We start from the raw sequence: 20804 nt of genomic DNA on the forward strand, positions 1-20804 counted from the left end.
AGTACCCATGGCTTTCAGCCCAGCACACATGAAAGGATCCAAGCCTGGCATGGCAGCCAGGGGAGAATCTGACTTAATAACATAGAGCAGACCAGAAAAACACTTTCTATAGAGCACGTGACATTGATTTTCTTTCTTTCTTTCTTTCTGTTTTTGCCTCTCTGACCAGACAGCGAGCTGCTTGAGGGCAGGGACTGAACCTTATTCATCAATGTCTTCCCTCACACATGTCTGATGTGGAGTAGACACCTTGTAAATGTTTGGGAAATGAAAAAGTGATAGAATCAGTGAATGGATAGGACATCATTCACCACTCACTATTCACGGCTTCAGGGTGACTCTTGATCCATACCGGTGCCAACTCTCAGGTCAGCTCTAAAGGCCATTGGATTTCAGTCTGTGAAAGTCCTATCTTTCCCCAAGAGAGTGTCTTTACTGGCCCGACTCAGGAGTTAACAAACCTGAAAGTCCCATGGTTTCTACTCCTTGGAACATGATTCTTGATACTAGTGATGTTTACCTGATTTGGGTGAGGAGGGATGGTGACAGTTATCCACTGACATTCTCCAGGGCTTGATCTCTCCATAGCTATCTTGGAAAAGAGACAACTGAAGCATTTTGACCCAGCGCAGGGGAGGAAGAAGTAGATGGGGAGCCTCTTCCTCAGGAGGACAAGGGATGGTTCCTCCGGGGGTTGCCTGGTAAGCTGGCCCAAGCACTTCTGAGCACTGTGCTTCAAAGGGAATGTGAGACACCAGAAGGAAAGGTGAGGGGCAAAGGCCAACTGCCTTTCCATCACTATTTCTCCTAGGGTCAGCACTGCCTCCCTACCAAGAGGCTTCTGGGAAGGTCAGTGGTCCAGAGTGATGCTGTGTCTAAGGCCCCCAAAATGGCACTGGCTGCAGTGGAGACTTTCTGCACACGATCATTTATTCAGATTCAGCAGTACCTGTGGCACTTTCCAATTCTGAGGACAAGACAGTGGACAGTATGTATGTCCTTAGGGGCAAGGGGTCTCTAGAATATAAACAACTTTTTTATTAACCAGCAAATATAACTACCTCCTAGCATCTTGAGATTGGCACTTTCTTTCCATCCTAAAACTATAGTCCTTTCCTCAGGGTTCTGGGTCTAAGGAACTCTAGATGGGAGGCTACTGATTTTTATATGGCCAGATGGCTGCAGTAATGTGTGAAAAGTCATGGGGCTCATCTCATTCATAACAGTCATTGTTCTTGGGTCCATCTGATCTCTCTGTCTCCCCTGAAGTCCTGCCCTGGCCCAGTGATGAATAATCCATGGCCTCCCCTTTCAGCTGTCTGTTTCACCTTAATACCTCAAGCCCTCGCAGCTCAGAAGGCCATCTGACTGCCTGAGCGTGTTTTCCTGCAAGTGGTCCCCGTGACAGACATCCTTCCCTCTGCGTAGTCCTCCTGGCTATGCACAGTGAACTTTTCTAACCAAGTCCTTCTTCTACACGACACCCCCAGCACCTCCGCATCCATTGTGACGTGGAAAGGCACCACTTCTGGCCTGCTTCAGAGAGACTTGGGGCCTGTCTCCTTGCCTCTCACTTTTCCTTTCTCAGACACATCCTCAGCCTAGCCACCTGCTACCTTCCCAAAAAAACAAAGCTTTCCTTTCACATTCAGTTTTTAAATTGTATTTTTAATCATCAAAATAACATATACCCACTATAAACATTTATAAAGTATATATTTTTTAAAACCCACAAGAAAGTAGGGGAAAAGATCACATGACCCACCACCCAGAGGCATTTTTCCTTCTAGTCTTTTTTCTCGTCATGTTTAAAAATAAGTTGAATAATTATAAGTTGAATTAGTTGAAAAATTATAAGAATAGTTTTTAAATATATTAAAAATTAAATATACTTAATGTTGCATATTTCTCTATGACTTAATATTATATCACATACTATCCCCTATATCATTAATGAAGAGAAAAGTCACTGTGAGAGTGGCAAAGAAAGCCAAAGGTGATGTGGTGGCTTTGTAATGTGTCAACTTGGCCAGGCTGAACTATGTTTTCCAGAATGCCCTCCCCTGTATGTTTCTGGTCAGAGTGGTACACAGAGAGATTCTCTCAGGAGTTTGGGAGGGCAGAAGGGAAACAGTGGCCATTTCAGTAGCTCACACACAGTGTCACCTAGCTTCTGGCTCCCCTTGCTGGGGTGAGGCAGTGGCCAGGCCTGCAGCTGCTCTGCCTTCTCCTGGCTCCTCCTTCAGCTTCTGAGTCCCAGGCTAGGTTTAGCTGCATACCGAAGGGCCTCGGCTTCTACAGGTCACCACACCATCAAGCTCAAGGGCAATAAAAACGGACATAGGTTTCAGTCCATCTTCGTGAGTTCCAGTTTGTGTTTGTAGGTTCAATCTTGTCCTTGACCTTCCCTCACTTCGCATCTGTCTTCCCTTCCCAACTGCCTGCCTGTGGACTTCAAGCTCTAGCATCAGATGAGAGGACAGCAGCCTTACAGAGACTGCCTAACCTGCTCCTACAATTGTGCAAGGTCAAATCCCTGTAAAAATAAAAACTAAAAAATCTAGTGATTCTGCCTCTTGGATTGAACCCTGACTGATACAGATGGTACAACTTCAACAGAGTGGCTGGGGAGAAGAAGCCTGACAGTCCCTCCCACCAGGCAAGTGTGGAGCTGGTCGGAAGGTTTTCTTTACAATCAGAATTCTGTCTGAGCTTCCTGGACCACAGCACCTTTGCACAGCAAAAGCCGCTGAGCTCCTATGGAAGTTTCTGCAAGCTTGCATGCACAAACGAGTTGTCAGAAGCACTTGGTTTCTTATCTTTTGGTTTTAAAAGGAAGAAAGGAAAAAAACAGCTTATAAAATGAAATGGCCTAGTGGAGAATGTGACCAGCCTTGGCATACCTGAATCAAAATGACAGACCGTGAAATAATGTGTTTTCCTCGGCATCAGCTGCCCCGCCTGTCCAACTATCAGCTGAATTGCCTGCCACAATGATTATTTCATCTGCCACAGTGAAAACCTTTGAGCAGCCCACAAATGTTGTAGTGGCAAAGCCTCAAGAGCCCTGGAATGGAGAAAGATGGAGGATGAGGTGGGAAGAAAGAAAGATTCCAAGAGAAGGGGAAAGCCGGTCACAACCACTTCCACCAGCAGGGCCATCTAAAAGGTCGGCTACCCCATGGAAGAGGGGGCAGTGATTTACACCAAGTGAGCCTCTAGCTGCTTATGGTTGGATAGCAAGGGACACAGGTAGGCAAGGGGAAGTAGCCTTGGCCGGGGCTTCTCCTGCATAGATAGCATGAGGACACTGGGGGGAATTCAGCTGAGATGGTCACCTATGTAACCACAATGATGCATGTCTCCAAAAGGCAACAATTGCTGTATCTTTTTTTTTTTTCCTAAAGATTGACACCTGGGCTAACAACTGTTGCCAATCTTTTTTTTTTTTTTCTGCTTTATTGCCCAAACCCGCCCCCCGCCCCAGGACGGTTGTATATCTTAGTTGCAGGTCCTTCCAGTTATGGGATGTGGGACGCCCCCTCAATGTGGCCTGACGAGCAGTGCCATGTCCACGCCCAGGATCCGAACCCTGGGCCGCCGCAGCAGAGCACGTGAACTTAACCACTCGACCACGGAGCCGGCCCCCTGCCTGTATCTTAATCAGGGATCAGTAGTTTCGAGGATCAGAAACCTCCTCAGGCCAATTAAAGTAGAAAAGGGGTTTACTGTGCTGGAAGTACATGCATCCAGGCCTCATGGAACCTAGGAAGTTGTGAGGAACCTATTCAGCCCATCTCTGCCTCCGGACGCTCCTCATCTCTGCTCCTCTTTGGATGTCTGCTCCTTTACCTTCTGGGCAGACTGGATCTCTCTGTGTGGTCATGCTCCCTGCTCCTTCCCAACATCACATGACATTACAATTCCTGGACCAACCGCCAGCCACCCGACTCAGCCTCTCAGGAATTGTGGGTGGGGGCAGACACCCCAAGTATGTGAGCAGTGGCACATCAATCAGTCTGCGACCAAGTATTTGCTTGTCAAGAACCTCCTAGGCACCCACCCCCATCTGGGAGCTGAGGAGGTTACAAAAGTGTTATTATGCCATGTGCCTGTCCACAAGGCACTGAGCAGCTAGGGGGAATTCTGACTCACAGCGCGAGGCCCGTGTAACACAGACTCCAGGAGAGGGAAGAAAATGAGGGCTTAGAAAGGTCAAGAAAGCTGCTTGGAGGAGATGCAACCTGAACTGGGAGAGGAAGGAGGGGCTAGGGAAAACGTCACTAGAGGATCTTCCAGAGAATAAAAGAAAAGAAGGCCGGACAAAGATGTAGAAGTGAGAATAAGGCGCGATTGTGGGAAGTAGCAAGTGTCATGACCCATGGTGACAGTATGTGTCCAGAGCAGTGGGTAAATGTTGCGATGGCAGGACGGGGGCGGGAAGAGGGTGAGTTTCATTCTATAGGGCAGTGGTTCGCAAACATGAGCGGGCATCAGAATCCCCTGGAGAGCTTGTTAACATGCGCATCGCTGGGCCCCAGACTCAGTGGTTCTGATTCAGCAGGTCTGGGGCTGGGGCTGAGAATTTGCATTTCTAAAGAAAAGTGACTTGAGGGCAGTGGATATTTCCACAAATGGGACTAAAAGTGGTAGACAAGTTAGATGGGAAGGGAGTGGGATCAGAGAGGCTATGTGGCAAAAGAAGGACAGGGCCACACACACAGAGCAGCTGGTGAAGAAACTAGGCAAGGGAGGGCACATCCAAGAGCCGTAGCGTCTGCCATGAGTCAGACCATGCCCAGGGTTCCTGGAGAAATGAGGACACCTGGGATCCAGGTCCTGCGCTTGAGGCCCGAACTACCTGGCAATACCAGAGAAAGCAAGCTAACGAGGAAGCTGCAAGTTCAAGTCCCGGCTCCACCACGAAGTAGGAAACGCTGAGCATGTTCCCAGACTTCCTGCACACAGAATCCTCATTGCAGGCTGCCACAGTGCCTACCCCCACGGAAGTGTGAGGATGAACCGAAGCGACACATGCAAGGCACAGGGCACCGTGCCGGAACCAAAGCGAGCACTTGATAATGTCAGCTATGGTTTTTATTATCAGTGCCAAGGGTCATAATACACAGCAGTGCACAGTATGCCACCAGAAAGGACACTCTTTCTGCTGGTTCCCAAAGGGCCTCACAGACTGGCATTTGCCCTGGTAAATTCACCACAGTCCAGAGGGGCCTTCAATAATTCCTCCACTGATTTGTTTAATAAGTATGTATTGAGTATGAACTTTCTACCCAGTAGTAGGGACACATGGTGAACAAGATAAAGTCCCCGCTCTCTTGGAGCTGCCATTTGGTGGCCTTGGAGCATACCCACAGAAGGGCCAACTCATCCTGGCTATGTAAGTCACAGAGCCAGCAAATGAAATGGCTACTAATAGAGTATTACAGTCACCCAGAGTGGAAATCACCTCTCTCTGAATGAAGACGAACACAGTGAAAGAAGCGAAGGGGAAGACAACTCGTAGTCAGAAGGCTGGTGGGTAGGCGCTGATCCAGGAGGTGTTTAGGCCATGTGATCGTCAGTGGCCCGGCCACCGGCTCACAGGCTTCAGTGCTGGAGGTCGTGGGCTGGACACCCACTTCCCCAGACCCCAAGGCCAACTTCTGACCCTCAAGTTTTCCTTTCTAAGTGCCCAATCTTACCACTCTCTTATGTCCACTTGGCCTCTCCATATGGCGGACAAGATGATAACGCTCGCTCCCCAACCCTTCTCCCTGAAATTACTTCCAGAGCTCCCTGACTAGGGTTTCCTGGGGTTCCCAAGTGTTTTTCCCATATTTAAACTCAGCCCTGGGTCAATCATAGTCACAGTGTGGAGGTCATTTTTGACCCTCCAAGGGCAACTCTGTTTTCTACTCAGAGGTCCAATTTATTGTGAAATTTGGGAAGGGGGAATATTACATTTACCCAATGACCCCTCGAACTGACAATAGTACCTTGTGATTACAAAGTGCTCCACAGCCTGTAAAGCACAGTGACATGTTTATCATGCATTCGAGAAGCCGTATCAGGTGTTGATGATGTCCAGAGACTCAGCTGGAGCTGACCAATGGGGTGATGTCCTTGGTATAAGCTGAGAATCTACCATCATCCCCATGTGAGACATGAGGAAACAGGCTCAGAAAGGGAAAGGGACCTGCCTAGAGGTGCACTCCTGGGCCAGCTAAACCCAGAAGGAGCACAAGCTGGGGGAGAGGTCATGAAGGTCACAAGTAGACACAATAAAATGCATGTTATATGTCACAATGATGACAGCACAAATTGATATGGGGAGTCAAAGACAGCAGGGATGAGCCGTTAAGTTCAGGAAGTCAGAAATAGCTCCAGATAGTCTAACCTGGAAGACTGGGAGAGTGGTCGGATCCCTGACAGAAATGGAAAAGTTGGGAAAGCACTGTCTTTGGGGAAATAACAGCCAATACTTATAGAGCCCTTCCCATGTGCCAGACAGTTTTCCCACAGACGTGACCCTCTCAACATCCTGATGAGGATTCCATAATCATTAGGCTGATCACACATTCATGTTTGTCTGAGACAGTCCCAGTGTATGCCTGTTGTCCTGATTTAATTACTAATATCATCCCTTTCACTCTCAAAAATATCTAGGTTTAGAAGACAAATCATATAGTCCCCTAATTATTGTCCTTCAGTTATACATGAGGAAACTGAGGCACAGATCAATTAAAGAGCTTGCTCCAGGTCATGCAGCTGTGACGTGACAGACCTGGGATTTGAACCCAGGCAGCTTACTTGTAACTACTTCGCCATCCTAACTCCTGAAGGTGGTGTTAAATCCAGTTTTTCACCTTTGCAGTTTGAGGTGAAGGCTGTCCACCCATCCGGGCCGAGGCCCCCTTCCCCAGGCCGGTGGAATCCAAGCGAGAATGGAGGGAAGCAGGCAGTGGCCTGGAGAGGTTGGATGCAGAGAAGATCCACCGGGAGGCACTGGTAGAGGCAGGAGAATGGATGAAGCCATGTAACTCCACACACTCAGGGTAGCTCTTCATTACTCCTCTCCTGGGAACCCTCCCCCTCAATTTAAACAGAACTTCTCGAACATTCCATCAGGGTTCAACCCAGAAACGCTGCGGAGTACCAAGCATCTAAGCAACAGAAACCCTGCCCAAGGAAAGGATGTCACCCAGAGTTAGAGGCCCTGTTTTACGTGGAAACGGGAGCTCTGCAAGTAGCTGGCCTTCCAGTACAAAGGAGACGTTTTATATCTCTCGTCCCGCCCCACTAAGTCTGTTTAGTTTTTAATTTTATGTTGTTTTAGCATCTATTCAACCCTCCTGGGTATGTTATCCACTCTGAGATGATCCAAGGCAAGCTCCAAATTCTGGACCCACTCCTGGCTTACTTCCTGTCTCTGCCTCTCCCCTTTGAGCCTGACTTTCCATCAGTGACTGAGTTGCAGGGACCCTGAGCTGATCGGCCTGGGCAAACGGCAGCAGAGAGAAACCTCTTAATGGGAGAAGGGGCCTATCATTAATCTACCATATCTTGTGGACTTCAAAGCAAAATTGAAATGATTTGGGGACCATCTACTATACTGAAATCCCCCCTTCCTCTAGTCTCAGTACCGGCGGCTGAGAGGATGAACTGTGTCATAAAGTAACATGACTGAGAGTTAGGAGGACATTTTTGGATGCCTAAACCTTTAAAATCATCCAAATGCTTTCACAAAAATAATCACTGTGTTGGCAGGCACTTTTAGAATGAAAAGTTAACAAACCAAGAAGCCTCGCGTTGCATCTGAGTTTCAGAGAAAAAAATCAATCAGAAAGAACTTTAATAAAAGGGAAGAAAAATCCATGTACCGGAACAGGAAAAGAACTGTGAGATGTTTCTCTTAATAACATAAACCAAATGGGGGTTTTCATGGTTTTGAATACAATTCAGCTTGAAGAAATGGTCAGTACCTTTTGGCTTAATTATCCACAACAATTGATACAGTTATTGAATCATTATTGTTTTAATTATAACACATTGATTAATTATGACACATAAGCTAAACCCCATTTCACAAGCATATTTAACAACTAAATCATGTAAAAGGTGTTCAGATATATAACCAGAAAGTCAACTCACAGGTTAACACTAGAACTTTCTCTTCTTCTCCCTAGATGCTAGGAGAGCTTGAGAACAGTAAATTCACCCAAAGTAAAAACTCTAGCTGGCCAGGGCAAGCTTCTTGCTGGGAAAGCTGGCTTCTGATCATAAAGTAAAAGCCACACTTCTGGTCTTAGATTTTCTTTTGAAGAGCACACGTTTATATCCAGCGGAGCAAGTGTTCAAATCTGTTCAGTGGCGGTAAATCTTTGTCTTTTGAGTAGTATTTGCTTTTGGGAAACAGCCAAGAGTCATTCAGAACCAAAAGGGGTGATTAATATGGGAAATAAGCTTGAGGATAACATGGCTATCCAGGGGCCCAGGACGTCGAGTACTGTAAAGATACTCGCACACATTATCTTCCTGAGCCCCTCTGCCATTCCATCATCCCCTCTCACAGACGTGGAAGCTAAGTCCCAGCCAGGCCAAGATTCAATCCGAGGCCCTGCCCTGCCCTCGGGCCCTAGTGAAGCCACGTTTCTCTGGGTTAACGGGTGCTTGGCTCTCCCAGGGGTGAGGAGCAAAGGCTCAGCGAACTCACTCTCTGAAAAACGAGTTTGTAATAAGGCCACCCCTGGCCCAGAACTGGGCCTGGAAGCTTCTGGGGCCTGAGGCAGCTCTGGCACCCAGTAACCATGCATCTAGTGCTTCAGCCTGTCTCTCATGGGCCCCCAATCACCCTGCCTCATGGCATCTCTGCTTCTTTCCGTAGCTCTGCCCCTGCTCCTCTTTCTCAGATGGACTCTAACTCCCAAAAGAGAGTCAGAATAATCGGCTTAACTCTATCAACACCGCATTAGGCAGAGCCTCTCACACCAGGCACCCCCATTCCGTCAAAGACGGCCTTGTTCGGCTTGCCTGAGCAGGCCAGCCATGGGGAGATGGAGCTTCAGCTACAAGGGGACATAGGGCACAGAGAGCAGCATGGCTGGTCAGAAGGTGAGTCTATAACGTGGCAGTGATGATGCTGATGCTGATGCAGGTGACTATGATGGTGACAAAATGTGTACCATTTACCGAGTGCAAAACATGTGCCTCTCACCATGCCACACATGTTCTGTGAGGCTTGTAAACTGGCTTTGTGCTCAAGTCCCAAGGAGGCAGAAGGACAGACAGTAGTACAGAAGGTGAACAAGTTCTCCAGTCCTTCCACCACGTGAAAATGAACTACTCAGCAGCGTGACTTCTGGCACCTTTTCCTGGCCAAAATGACCAAAGGTACAATCCTAATATCTTCACCATCCTGACCCCACATAGGAAGTATAAAAATGGAGGCACCTAGGAGTCCAGCTCTCCTTTTGGTCTTGTCACCCTGAGTGGCAACATAGGGCTAATGGCCAGTTTGAGTCAGCATGTGGCCCTTGGACAGTCGATGCCTTTCCAGCTACGGCTTGGCACTCCTGATGCCTCTCCTCCTCCTCCAGCTCGAGCTCTCCCGGCTCTCTAGCAGAGAGGTTCAAACCTTCTGAGAAGGCAGAGCGGGCTCTGTGATGGGATTAACGGGGTCAGCAACCATCTCTCCTCCAAGCATTTGATTCCTTCCTAAGAGATTCACTTGGTTGGGTGTTGAAGGTTGTCTGGGCTTCCAGGGCACCCTTAGTACAGTGTGCATAGCCCCTTTTAAAGGGTAATGTTTTGAGTTTTTATCAACCAAGACCTTCTGGGGAAAGGTACTGGCTGTCTGAGGAGTGACGGGGAAGTGCTTCTCCACCAGATGTCCACACTCTGCCATCAAGAATGCACAATCAGGGGCCGGCCCCGTGGCCGAGTGGTTAAGTTCGTGCACTCTGCTTTGACAGCCCAGGGTTCCACGGGTTTCGATCCTGAGCACAGAGCTAGCACCGCTCATCAAGCCACGCTGAGACGGCATCCCACATGCCACAACTAGAAGGACCTACAACTAGAATATACAACCATGTACTGGAGGGCTTTGGGGAGAAGAAGAAAAAAAAAAGAAGATTGACAACAGATGTTAGCTCAGATGCCAATTTTTAACAACAAAAAAAAGAATGCACAATCAATCATTTGTATTTGCGCCCAAAAGAAAGGAAGACGTCTGCTGGGGGACTTCACTCAAGCCTCCTAAGACGGGAACGCTGAATCACATCTCCTCCTCCCACCTGTTTCCCGGACTTGCCTGATAACAAGAATGACCTGGGACACCTGTCAAAAATGCAGAGTCTCAGGCCCTCACTGGACCTACCTTTTCAGGATTTCTAAGGATTTACATTGTTAATAGCACTCTGAAGCCTTCGATTGTCAGTCAACTTTGGGGCACACTACCCTATTCTGAAATCACTAGTTTCTCCTTTTTTTTTCCTCTCTCTGCCCATTAAATCATTTTTAATGTCTTACTGAGATTTGGGTATGAAACCAAGCTTGGGCACCAAGAAGCAGCATGACCTTTAACAAGCCGCTTTCCCTTCCTGGTCCTTACCTCAGTATTCTCATCTGGAAAATGGGAGCATTTTACTAGCTCACTTAATAATGCAGTGTACTGTTTGCATTTGCCAGCATGGGCTGTGACAATTAGTGTCACTGCATCTCCTGCAAATTTTTAACCCTTTTTTTAATCAATGACTTTACATTTCCAGGAGAGTCACTAGGACAAGACAGAACTAAAGGCTCAAAGGCCCCGTGTGTGCTGAGATAATATCTGTGGAAAGACTTGCCATAGAGCCTAACGCTTAGAGCTTCCAGAAAGCGTGAGCCTCCTTGGCCCGACTGTGCTGTGCCAAGCATGTTTTCAAATAACTAACACTACAGAGGCTTCCACACCAGCCCTCCACGCGCAGCCCCCATGCCACCCTCCGGAACTCACCGACACACAGGACCACCGGGAGCGGGCTACACGTGCGCAGTATACTCTGATGCCAGGCAGGCAGCTCCAAAGCCCGGCCTCCTTCCACCACCCTGCATGGCTCCCTAGATGGGGCCTTCACGCAGCCCACCCCAACTGAGATGTGGTCCCCCTGCTGCGGTCTTCCACTTTGGATGGGCCCCTCAAGCTGGGCAGAGCTCACCCAAGGGATGGAACTTGAGATGGAGCTAGGGCGATTCTGGCAAGATTACTGAAGATCCACACAATTGTTAAGTTGTGGTCTGCTCTGAAGGAAACTCCCTTCTTGCTCTACCAGTGGACGAGCTCGCTTCTCTCTGGCTTCTAGAGAGGAACAACAAGCGTAGCTCTTTTACTTCTGAAGGACCTCCATCAGAGTCATGAAGTCATTTGTCTAGACAATTTAACTTTCATGCTTCCCTTCTGCTAAGACTCCTTTAAATAAGGACACTACTGATGGCTGGTGACATGTTTTGAGCACATTCGAGAAAGTGAAAGGCGACTGAATGTCAAACAACTCACGGAGGAAGTTACATCTTGTGCACTCAGATTTCACAAGAAGCTTCAAAAGCGAAAGTAAATCTAGATTCCAGTCTGGGTGGCTGTCATTTCCACGAGGAACAAGTGCTTTTCCCTGAGCGCCAGTGTGTAATCTGTGTGTGCACCTACGTGTATGTGTATAATATTATATGTATATAATATATGTGATATTATATAAAATATACAGTATCAGTAATTTATTAATTCATATAATGTTACAATCTAAATTATTAACTATATAAAATATTTCATATAAAAATAATTATATATAATATGTAATTATATATAACATATACTATAATATTACATATATATATATATATATATATATATATATAAACAGATTTGTTTCAAGGAATTGGCTTATGTGACTGTGGGGGCTGGTAAGTCCAAAAGCCATAGGGCAGGCCAGCAGGCTGGAGACCCTTGGGGAGGAGCTGAAACTACAGTCCACAGGTGGAATTTCGTCCTCCTCAGGGAAACCTTAGTTTTGTTCTTAAGGCCTTTCAACTGATTGGATGAGGCCCACCCAGATTATCAAAGATAATCTCGTTTACTTAAAGTCAACTGGCTGTAGAAGTTAACCACATCTACAAACTATCTTCACAGCAGCACCTAGATTAGTGTTTGCTTGAATAACAGCACCATAGCCAAACCAAGTTAACGCATACAACTGACCATCAAGTGACACACCTACTAAATTTTATTGACTGTTTTACAGACTGTTAGGGATTGCGGTCAATCACTCTCGGTACCATGCTGCGCAGAAGGCCCCTGTGAAGTGACAATGCAGTACAGCAAACGCCCAGTCACTAGCACCACACCATGAAGACCTTGATGGGCTGGCTGGTTCCCTAAGGGACCGTGTCAGGCAGGAAACTCGAGGATGAGGAAACCAGACACGGGAGCAGGAGGAGCAACAGAGGGCCTGGGTTTCGTTTTCCTTCTGCCTTTCATTGGAAGGCGGCAAGTTAGCCCTGTTGCCCACGTGTGCGGAAGGAAGCGGTGATTTAGAAACTCCCAAAGAGGATGCATTTGGTTTTGAAATGAATCATTATTTTATTGGAAATGTTCGTTTTCCCAGTTCTGTTCGCCATTGGCCAATACAATTGTGGGCTTGCCCTGGGCCAGCACACACCAAACAAAAATAGATGGAGCCCTACTCTGGGAGTAGAACCTTGCAAAGGAGCTGCCTTCACCATAAAGGGAGGTTGGGGTACAAGATGGTCTTTAAAGTCTTTTCTGCCTATCGTTCTAGAGGCGGCTCAGCAAATTCAGCGGCTATTTATTGATGTAACAAACCACTTCAAAACGTAGTGGCTTAAAACAACAACGATCATTGATTTTGCTCCTGCAGTCTGGGCAGGGCTTGGTGGGGAAGGCTCACCAAGCTCCATGCGGCATCAGCTGGGATGGTTCTGTCCGGCACTGGAGAAGCCATTTCTGAGATGGCTCAGTCACGTGGCTGGCAAGTTGGGGCTGGCTGTCAGCTAGGCACTCAGCTGGGTGAAAGCAGGGGATCTTGCTTTCTCTCCATGTGGCCTGGACTTCTTTGCAGCATGGTGGTTGGGTACAAGAGAGCCAGGTAGAAGCTGTATCACCTTTTATGGCCAGGGCTCAGAAGTCACGCAGCATCACTCCTGTAAGCATTCCAGTCACTAGAAGCAAATCACCAAAGCCAGTGTGTATTCCAAGGCAGGGGAATTAGACTCCATCCCTGGATGGGAGGGGTGTCAAAGAGTTTGTGAACAGGTTTTAAAAGCAGCTCAGCAAATGATACCTCTGGTGTCCACCCTCATGTGGGGTACTATCGCTGACTCCTCCTTTTTCCTTGCCCCCTCCCCCACTCAGCCAATCACCAAGACTTCTAGATTCTACTATGAACAATTATCTTCAAATTTTTTCATTCTCTCATTTCATACTTGGACCATTACATCGTCCTGACTGACCTTCCTGCCTCCACTTTCTTCTCCTGTGACGCTGAGGACTAGGTTCAGTTGCACGTGACAAAAAATCCAAATAACAGTGGCTTGAACAAGATAGAAATATATTTCTCTTTTACTTAAAAGAAACCGATACATAGCTGTCCAGGGCTGATATAGTGGCTCCGTGATTCTCAGGCACCCAGCCAACTTTCATTTTGCTGCTCCACAACCCTTAGCATGCCCTGGCCCAAGATGGCTGCCCACGCACCAGCCATTGCCTCCATATTGCAGCCAGGAAGAAAGAAAGAGTGAAGAAGGATACACCCTCTCTCTTTAGAGATCCTTCTCAGAAATATCTCCTTATATCTCATTGACCAGTACCTAGTCACATTACCACACTTGGCTGCAAAGGAAGCTGAGAATGGAAAATTTATTCTGGCAGCCAAATGCCTCACTAAAAATCCAAGGGTCAGTAACAAGCAGTCTTAGCCACACTCCTCTGAATCTCTCCTCCACAGGGCACCTAGAATCATTTCCCTAAAATGTATATCTGAGCATATCACTTCCTTGCTTAAAGCCTTCAGTGGTTCCCCATCCCTTCCGGATAAAATCAACATTCCTTAAAATGACTCTGGGCTTCTTCTTATCAGGGCTTTTTCTCTGCCCACGCTCACTAGTGATACTCAAGCTTCAAGGAGTACTAACCTACTCCTAGTTTCCAGCACACTCTCTCTCATCTCCAGGTTTTTGCATGTACTGTTCCCTCTGCATAAAGTCCCCTGCCACCCTCTTTGCAGGTTCACTCCACCCGTGCTTCAGGCCTCACCTTAGATTTCACTGTCTTCCAAGTAGCCTTTGAGGGGCCCATGAAAATGTTTCCATTTCTTTTAAAATCAGAAGAGGGGCCGGCCCAGTGGCACAGTGGTTAAGTTCACAGGCTCTGCCTGTGTGGCCCAGGGTTCACAGGTTTGGATCCTGGGTGTGGACTTAGCACCGCTTGTCAAGCCATGCTGTGGCAGCATCCCACATAAAATAGAGGAAGATTGCCACAGATGTTAGCTCAGCGACAATCTTCCTCCCCCCCAAAAAAATAAATATGTATATTTTATATACATATATAAAATCAAAAGAAAAAATGAACTTTTAGGTCCAAAAAAGTTTGAATATATAATATGAATAATATATTTGTCTTTATACCAATGCAGTTGCAAAATATAATTTTTAATATTTTTATGGAGGAAGAAGCCCATGAAGACAAAACTCCGGAGACCTACAAAAGTTCCAGCGTGCCCTGCTAGCTCCCTGACCTTGCTGCAGTCGGAGCTCTCCCCGCACCACATTGTAGCTGCTGGGCACTGGATGGCCTCGCCTGCCCAACAGGCCCAGGGAGGGCGGGGCCTGTTGTGTTCCCCTTCATAGCTACAATTCCTCAAATGCAGTCTGGTCCTGGGAGATTCTCTGCAAACATTGGTGGGTGAAGGAATGAATGAGCACCCTGATCTCAGTTAACTGCAGGGTTGTATCCCAGTAAAGACAAGGCTGCAGGCCCTGCCTGGCTCCACCTACCTCTCACCTGGTATATAGTCTTGGACAAATACCAGGGATGTGTGGCCTGAGGCAGCTCACTTAATCTCTCTAAATCTCAGTATTGCCATCTGTAAAATGGGAACAATAGTAGTCTCTAACCTCATTAGGTTTCTATGAGGAGTAAATGAAAGAACACACTAGCTGTGAGGGGCTTAGAAGGGCTCCTGTTGTATAATAAGCACTCAATCATTATTACCTATTATCATTGTCGTTGTTATGGCCAATTAGTGTCCTACCTCTCCCAGAGGTATTTCCATTTAAGAGGAGGCTCTTGGAGAAGTGAAGAAGAAATTAGTTACCTCTTCCGACCACCAATGATTATTTCTAATGGTGGAATTTCAGGCTGTGTAGGAAAGACTGTCAAAAGCAAAGAGATCTTCTCATAGCTTCAAATCGTCTTCTTTGATCCCCACCCCAGTAGCTTATGGGGCTGGCAGCAGGGCAGGACCTATTACAGGGGAAAAGGCATGGATATTAGAGTCTAACGAATTGGGGTCCTCTCAGGCTGCTATAACAGCATACCACAACTGAGTGGCTTAGACAACAGACGTTTATTTCTCACAGATCTGGAGGATGGGAAGTCCAAGATCAAGGTGACGGCAGATTCGGTTCCTGGTGAGGGCTCTCTTCCTGGTGTGCAGGCAGCCGTCTTCTTGCTGTATCCTCACATGGCGGAGAGCAGAGACAGAAAGCCAGCTCGCTCCTCTCTCTTCTCATAAGGACACTAGTCCCATGATGAGGGCTCCACTCTCATGACCTAGTTATCTCCCAAAGGACCCATCTCCAAATACCATCACACTGGGGTTTAGGGTTTCAACATGTGAATTTTTGGGGGACACAAACATTCGGTCCATAACATGTTCAAATCCCAAATCCAACCCTTACTACACTCTGCAAACTTGCAATTCCTCAGTTGCAAAATGAGGCTCATAATAGCACCTACCTCGTGGGGTGCCTGGGAGGATTAAATGAGCTGCTGCACGTGAAATACCCAGCCCACCGCCTGGCACCTGGTGGGTTAGTCCCCTGTCCTCCCATCTGTAAACATTCCCGAAGGATGGATGGAGCACACATGAGTTGGACACTCACAGACTCAGAGGCACAAAAATGGAATGTTCCTTACTTTTCTCTCCCTGAGCTGAACTCTGGTGCTCCCACTCCTCTGAGGGGTGGAAAGTGTCATCTAAACACTGTCAGGCAACCTCAGTCACATCCCATCATGTCCGGTCACTTCAGAATCCCAACCTGCACCTTCCCTCCTTGAGGAGTCCAGGGGCTCACCTGGTGCCCAGGCTGCGTGCCTGGGCTGTGACAGTTCCACAAGCAGCCACACTGGCCTCTGCCAGTCTGTTCTGGTCCTCATCTGGGGGCAGGAGCATACTCTGCCCATGGCCATGGTCCAGCTGTGGTAGTGTGACCAACCATCTCAGTTTCCCAGTGTCAGCAGGAAACCCTCAGTCCCAAGCAAACCAGAATGGTTGGGCAGCCTACCCTGTTGGCCTGTCCATAGCCTCACCAACCTCCAAGCCCTAACCTCAAGGCCCCCAGGGATCCTTCCACCCTCCTGGGTTCCAACTGGGGAGACAGAGAGGTCTAGGCTGTTGTCCTCGCTCCACGCTGCGGTGCCCAGGTCTCTGGAGACTGCTCTTTGGCGCCTACTCCAGCAGATCACTCAGCCAGAGCCTCTGCCAGGCTGGCAGCCTGCAAATGTGGTCTACAGACACTCCATGACACACTTTCTGCCCTGGGTCTTTCAGGCTTTGGTTTGTGATCTTCAAAGCCAGTCTCTTGGAACTTGAAAATCCTGTTCTCTCCGACAAAGCCTGACTCAGGCTATCATTGCCATCAGGGGCTATCGCCACTCTTCTCTGTGCTGGGAATTTGAACTTTTTTAATTTGGTAAGAGCAGTTAGCATTTATGGAGTGCTCACTGCTCAGCAGACAGTGTTCTAGTATTTTACATCTATTAACTTATTTGAGCCCCATGACCTCCTAGGGTGCTATTACTGGCACCTTCACTTTAGGTTGGACCCTGAGGTCCAGAGAGACTAAGCAACTTGTCCAAGTTCACACAGCTGGCTGGTAAATGTGGAGCCAGAGTTGAATTCTGGCAGACTGAGCCCCAGGGCCCTGTTCTTAACTATGTTTCTTTTCTTTTTTCAGTCGGTTCATTGTCTTTGTTCAGTGTGAAGAGAAAGGTGTCGGGGAGGGCTAGAAGGTCATGGAAAATAAACCTGGGTCCGTATTTCCCAATTTTATCGAGAATACAAAGCAGCACACATAAAGAGGCTCATGCATAGCATCATAATTGTGTTGACATCGTAGTGAAATGGTGGAAGGAATCGAAAGGGCCGATCACAGAGGGCCAATCTGATTAATTCCCTCTGGAATCAGCTCTGTGTGGAAGGGCAGAGCGGAGGTGCGGCGGTGCCTGGAGACCCAGGCGCTCCAAGGCTCCACGGCCTGCTGGGGCCTACCGCTGCCCAGTGCCCAGCTACCCTGCCCCGGGGACTGCTCAGACGCTTCTCCTCGGCTCCCGGGGCCTCCTACCCCGCCTCACTCCCGTTCCCCAGGTAGCCTGCTCAGCCCCCTCCCGCCACGCCCCCTAGGGGTGCTCTGCCCCCCAGGCCCGCGGGTCTCCCCAGTCAGCAGGACCTGTCCGTTCTTGGTCCTGCCGGCCCCCGACGAGTGCTCAACATCCCTCCCCCTCTCGCAGGGCCTGCCCAGTCCCCTCCTGCGCTGTCCGTCGCAGCGACTCCTGGACCGTGTGGTCCGTCGCTACGCTGAGGTGCCCGATGCTGGCAGCATCTTCATGGACCACTTCACCGACCGCGACAAGCTGCGTCTACTCTACACGCTGGCTGTCAACGCGCATCCCATCCTCCTACAGGTACGCAGCGACCCCCGGAAAGCCCCTCCAGGAATGGGGCTCAAGTCGAATTCCGAAGGGGCCAGCCCTGGGTTAAGCTCTCTCCCCCTTTTCTGCACGCCTTGGGGCCATCAGCCCATGTTAGTACTCCTGTGGCATTCACTAAATACTCATTGGCTTCTACAGTGGGAAAGTGCTGTGGTTGCTGTAGAGGGAAGAGGTGTGAGAACTCAAGGCTGGGGTGGGGGGCTGCGCAACAAGAGTCAATGGTCACCTTCTCTGCCTGAGGCAGACCTGAAGGGCTTTGTAAAGGAGGGCAACTTTGACCTGTACCTCAAAGATCATTAAGATTTGAGCAAGCTCAAGAGATGGGGAAATAGCCAAAGAATGACCTACCTGGAGATGTGCCCTGCAGCCATGCTTGGAAAGTAGAAAAAAATGGAAGTAACCTAAATGCCCATCAATAGGAGAATGGTCAAATAAATGAGCATGCACTAGAACCTGGGGATACACTGGCCGACAAGACAGGCTTAGTGGCCACTGCCTTCATGCAGCTTCCACTCCAGTGGTAGAGACAGCAGCTGAACAAGTCAACAAGCACCCATGGAACACGTGGAGCCCAGTTGCACCCATTTGCCTCAAATCCCAAGTCAGGACACTCACATAGTGGGCATAGAGAAAACTAGGATGTGGGAGGAGGGAGCAGAAAAAGGAGGGGTAGAGAGAGGAGGAGGGAGGAAGAGGAGGAAGGGGAGAGGAAGGGAGAAGAAGAAGAGGAAGAAGAAGAGAGGGAGGAGGAGAGGGAAGGGAAGGAAAAACGAACAGGAGAGGGAGGAGGCAAGAAGCTACAATGAAGACCATTAATATTTATTTTAATTAATTATGTAATGCAATTATATGTAATTGTATAATATATAACTATAATTCTATTACAATATAATATATAATAATGTTATATATAGGTTATATTTTAATTACATGTTATTAAATATATATTATATATAATTATTTTTATTGGCCAAAGAGATGACAGCTAAATACATACTAACAGCTCACATTTATTGAGCACCTGTTGTGTGCCAGGCATTGTGTTGGATGTTTGACATTATTATCTCATTTAATGCTCAGGACAACTCGACAACCCCACAGGAATATTACTATTGTCCCCTTTCCCAGATGGGTCTCAGAGATGTGAAGTGACTTCACCACAGTCACTTAGCCAGTGTCAGCAAGGGAGCCCATTGTCCTAGCCTTGGCAGCGGCAGACCCTGGCTACTCCCAGCCCTGGCTCCTGAGAGGCCTAGACTGGGACCCTCCATCCACCCTGGGCTCTGCCCGGGAAGGGCATGGCATTGATCTGCCACCAACCCGAGGAGGACTCTGCAGCTGGACATTTAGACATCGCCAGTAGGCCTGGGCCCTCCCTCCACGGCACGGAGAGGTCCCCGATAGGCCCAGGAAACAAGAAAGGATTCATCACAATGTGGCAAGAGGGTAAAAATGGACAGAAGGCCACGGAAAATCACCAGAGACAGGGATGGCTCCAATTTTTAAGAAGGAAACAAGAAAAAAAGTGCTAAGTATTTATAGTTTCTGTCATTTCCCCCATAGTTTAAAGAAATACCATTCTAAATATAGCTGCTTCAATAAATAGTCAAGAAAAGATCAGCCAGGATTCCCTCCTCTCTTTTTCTCCTCACACATCCACAAGTTTGGAGCTCTTACAAGGAGAGAGAGGAGACCGGCCAGGGCTATGTGCTTCCCTAGACCAGTGTTAGGCTGTTGGAAGGTTCCAGTCAGTTGGGGAGCATCTGTGAGTATGTACTTATCCCGGCCGGGCACATTCGCCCAGGGCCCAGATGAAGGACACTTTGGACCAGTGCAGTGGCTCCTCACACTTGAGTTACCAGGGGCCATCTCCATGGTTTCTGCCCTATCCCAGAACCGGGAGCCTGCACTGTTATTTTTAAAAATATTTTTCTTTAAATTGTCCTTATGTTGACCCTCTTTTTTTTTTCCCATGGCCTCTTCCTAAACTGTGATATCTGTGAAATCTCAAATCCTAGTCTCATTTTTTCAACTCTCCAACTCTTAAAATAAACGTACTCCCCTGAATCCTGAGTACCGTCTAAAGTCGCAGCAAGTGCAGCAGCATCCTCATACCTCCCGGTAAACTCCGTTGAAATGCAATCCACAGCATGGAAAGAAGAGCTTCCTTTTCTGAATCTCTCCACTAAAAAAAAGCAAGGGGGGTGCATTGCCATGTTCCAAGAGGTATAAAAAAGGCCGAGGGACACTTCGCCGACATGTTTCGAGAAGGAGGATGCTTGTATAAGGCTGATCTTTCTGTGCGCTCTTGGTGAGACGCAGAGAACGAGCTGTCTCCGGGAGTTTTTTCTCTCTAATCTTCCAATGCCTCTTCCTTCCGGCTGGCAGATCTTCCCTGGCGCAGAGGGATGGCCGCTGCCCAGGTACCTGGGCTCCTGTGGCAGATTCCTCATCAGCACCAGCACCAGCCCGCTGCAGGAATTCTACAGTGCACCCCCAGACCAGGCAGCCGACCTGGCCTATCAGCTCCTTGGTGTCTTGGAGTCTCTGAGGAGCAACGATTTGAACTACTTCTTCTACTTCACCCACGTTGACGCGGGCATGTTTGGCATCTTTAACAACGGGCATCTGTTCATCCGGGATGCCAGCACACTGGGCGTCATCGACAGGCAAGAAGGTACCCAGCATGAGCCTGGCTGAGCAGCCGTCAGAGGGGAAGTCAGAGTGACAAGAGCTAGGGAGAGGTGACTGGGGGTCACATGATTGGGCCTTTCCAGTCTGTGTGTCATAGCGAGAGCAGCCCAAGTTTAGGGGATGTTAGCTG

At 48.3% G+C, this 20804-nt stretch overlaps 1 protein-coding gene across 2 annotated transcripts in view; it reads left to right on the forward strand.

Moving 5' to 3' along the window:
* DIPK2B (divergent protein kinase domain 2B) overlaps nt 1-20804 on the forward strand; it is a 47024-nt gene that overhangs the window by 21834 nt on the left and 4386 nt on the right. Inside the window, exons 3-5 of one of the 2 annotated variants that reach the window (XM_070502156.1) lie at nt 812-988; nt 17780-17953; nt 20369-20657. In XM_070502156.1, the coding sequence (XP_070358257.1) occupies nt 812-988; nt 17780-17953; nt 20369-20657 (640 nt within the window). The remainder of the gene's footprint in view (nt 1-811; nt 989-17779; nt 17954-20368; nt 20658-20804) is intronic. The other variant, XM_014835311.3, reaches the window with a different exon arrangement.

This window comes from Equus asinus, chromosome X, assembly GCF_041296235.1.
Source record: "Equus asinus isolate D_3611 breed Donkey chromosome X, EquAss-T2T_v2, whole genome shotgun sequence".
Lineage (NCBI taxonomy): Eukaryota > Metazoa > Chordata > Mammalia > Perissodactyla > Equidae > Equus > Equus asinus.